The sequence below is a fragment of the Temnothorax curvispinosus genome, unplaced genomic scaffold, assembly GCF_003070985.1.
Source record: "Temnothorax curvispinosus isolate PA1 unplaced genomic scaffold, ASM307098v1 QBEX01010073.1, whole genome shotgun sequence".
In the NCBI taxonomy this organism is placed as follows: Eukaryota; Metazoa; Arthropoda; class Insecta; order Hymenoptera; family Formicidae; genus Temnothorax; species Temnothorax curvispinosus.
Window position 1 is genome coordinate 2,702 of NW_020219853.1, and position 3,161 is coordinate 5,862.

Sequence of the window (3,161 nt, forward strand, 5' to 3'; positions counted from 1 at the left end):
ATATATATATATATATATATATATATATATCGTTTTTTATGAAATATATGTATAAAGATCATAATGATATATATATATGTATATATATATAAAAATGTTTAAAATGTTCCGGTGCGCTATAAAAATTTAAATTAAGGAAACATGATTTATATAGAATTATGTTTATAATATTGTGACATATAATTAAAATGCATATATATATATGTATATATGTATTACTTGTATTTTATATAATTATAATATTCATGTCTTTTACCATTTGTTATTTAATCAGTCTCAAATACATTGACAAGCGGTATTATACAGTGTTTATCATCACGGTAGGAGATAATAATACATTTTTTGTCTATCTGATCTAAAAGACACGCTACTCCCTTACGAAAAAAACACCCTAAATAACACCCAAAAAACACCGAAAAAAACACCCAAAAATAATAGCGTAATTTTGGATCCCCAAATAGCGTTTACACCATTTGAGCCACCAAAATTTTCGGTGTCATTTTTGGTGTTTTTCTTGGCGTTAACGCTCAATTAGTGTAAACGCCATTTGGGGATCCGAAATTACGCTATTATTTTTTGGTGTTTTTTTGGGTGTTATTTAGGGTGTTTTTTTCGTAAGGGTGTGCTGTATGAGTAATTGAAGGTTAACTATCACTTGAAGGTTAACCATCACTTGAAGGTTAACCATCATTCAAAGAAAAACCCTTAAAGTTGGGTGTGATTTCGGACCGCCAATTAAGGTTAACCTTCAAATGATGGTTAGCCTTCAATTGGCGGTCCGAAATCACACCCAACTTTAAGGGTTGTTCTTTGGTGTTTTTTTAACGGTTAACACCAAAAGTTGAGTGTATTTTTGCATAAGGGTAAACTATTAATATAATCTAAAATATTAAGGCCGTCATTTTGTTTTTGAAAAATTACATATTATATTCATAATCAGCGACCTCGAAAACATATACCTACCGATTTTTATGCAATTCTGATGATTTCCCGACTTATGACCACGTTTTAGCCGAAATTCCCCACTGTGCGGCCCCGGGGCAATTCGTGACACATGACACAGCGATACATTTCTTGATATATTTTGAGACTTGTAAGAGAAAAACTTATTTTTTCTTTCTTTTAAACTAGAGAAATGGACGATTACATCGCACTAATAAAAATTTTTTTAACATTTATACGAAGCGAGAAAAAAACTTCGAAACAAAAATGTGTCACGAATAGCCCCGATCTCTCCTAATGTTTTAGTCATTTCGGTCTATCTACTCATATAAATAACAGTTATATAAGTAGTTTTAATAATTCCCGATTATTACCCTATCTGTACAGAGAATGCCACGAAATATTTCACGTATTTTTTCACATTTTCTGTATCAGAAAAGTTTTAATAAAATCACACTTCAACATCGTTTTAAACAAATAATAAAAAGCGATTGTGAACGTTAGCACTTAATACGAGCAATAACTATATAGACACTTTCAATTTACTACGCAAACGCACTTGATTTAAAAGGCAACTTCGCTAAGTCGCATGCAGTTTCAAAATAGCTTTAACAATTAAAATTTACTAAAGTTGATTGCTGCTTTACCTCCCATAATCCGTAGAAACATTGAGTTAAAGTAATGTCTTGCACTATTACGTCAAACTCGACTGTTTTAATCACTTTCAAAAGATCTCTCGCTGTTTTAGTTTTTATCATTGTGTCACATGCGTGAATACCCCACTGATATACAAAATATGCCGTATAAAATACGCTATACTTCTCCCATTCAACTGGGTCATAATTATTAGATTCATCATAAGTATCCATTAGACCATCGAAAACCTGAAAATAATAAGTACCTTTACGCTATACAGAAGAAAACATATGAAAATGTGACAAATTAACATCTCCGAAAGAACATTTTAAAATAGAAAAGTTGTGTTTTTTTTTCATTTGTTTTATGATTTGCAAATAATCGATTTATATCTCTCAGAATGTCTTCGAGTCTCATTTAAAATCTACTTACGGCGTATGTTAAATTCTGCGCGAGTTTTCCCTTGACCTTAGTCTCATGTATGCTCACTACATGTACATGATGGCCTTTGCGAAGCAGTTCTTTAACCAAATGCTCCGTCCAGACGTGGTGGCTAGTCGATGGAAGAGTCTCTATCAATAAAATTGACAATGATTTCGACTCTTTCACGAGATCACTCATTAAAATACAACAAACGAGAAAAATGACACGACTTAACATTGTTGCGCAAATCTTCTCGCGTGGTCTCTCAATCAGATCTTGAGACTGAATGTGACTGCGATGCCTAGTGTAGTATTCCCCCTCTCCTCACTTCGTGATATTATTATCGTCGCGTAAATGATCCACAGTGCAGTCTCGCTTCGCATATACTTGGCTCGAGACACTACCGTGTCTCTTAACATTACTTTAGGTAATATTGTGATTTTCTCGACAACTTAGCTGTACAATCATAAAAATAAGAGAAGAAAAGATGCATAAATAAATCATTAATAAAATATATATGTAAATGTATATGTAGGTATTGTAGATAGTACAGAGTATCTATTTACTCCCTACTACTATCATCGTTGAAATTGAATGACGACACTCGCATGCAGAATAATCATTCAATTAGTTGGTTACGTGATACATGATTGATCATTACGTAATACAGTACCCAAGGAGTGCCAAAGCGCGTATAACGTGCTTTTAATGCGCGTACAATTGCACTGGCTTCAAAACCACATTAATTGTGTGTTCAAAATGCGCGCACTCAAATCGTATAATCAATGCAAATTGAGCATTTAATTTATAAATGACAGCTTAAAATATTGAAATAAGTAGCTTCTGACTCATTATGAAACATTTTATTTAAGTTTTTAAATTTTATATAAATTGAATTTTTAAATAAATTGTATTTTAAGTAAATGACATTTATCATGTCAAAAATAAAGATATTCTCTCTAAATAAGAATATTCTTTTCTTTTGTGATAGCTGTACTGGAATATGCTCACAGCAATGCTTAAAAGCTAAGCACGAAGATAAATTCCAACATAGTACAGAGTTTACTAGTTGTCCGATTGGGTTCCTCGATCAATGGAGCGTACGTGCACTTTTTAATATGCGCTTCCATAATATATATATATATATATATATATATATA

The 3,161-nt window shown here is 31.9% G+C and overlaps 1 protein-coding gene across 1 annotated transcript; it reads right to left on the minus strand.

The window, feature by feature from the left end:
* Nucleotides 1–743: 743 nt before the first annotated feature.
* Nucleotides 744–2,350, minus strand: LOC112459714. Its single transcript, XM_025023980.1, has 2 exons — nucleotides 2,011–2,350; nucleotides 744–1,826 (listed from the first exon to the last, which is right to left on the minus strand). The coding sequence occupies exons 1-2, from the start codon at nucleotides 2,236–2,238 to the stop codon at nucleotides 1,551–1,553; spliced, it is 504 nt and encodes a 167-aa protein (XP_024879748.1). The 5' UTR covers nucleotides 2,239–2,350; the 3' UTR covers nucleotides 744–1,550.
* Nucleotides 2,351–3,161: the final 811 nt, after the last annotated feature.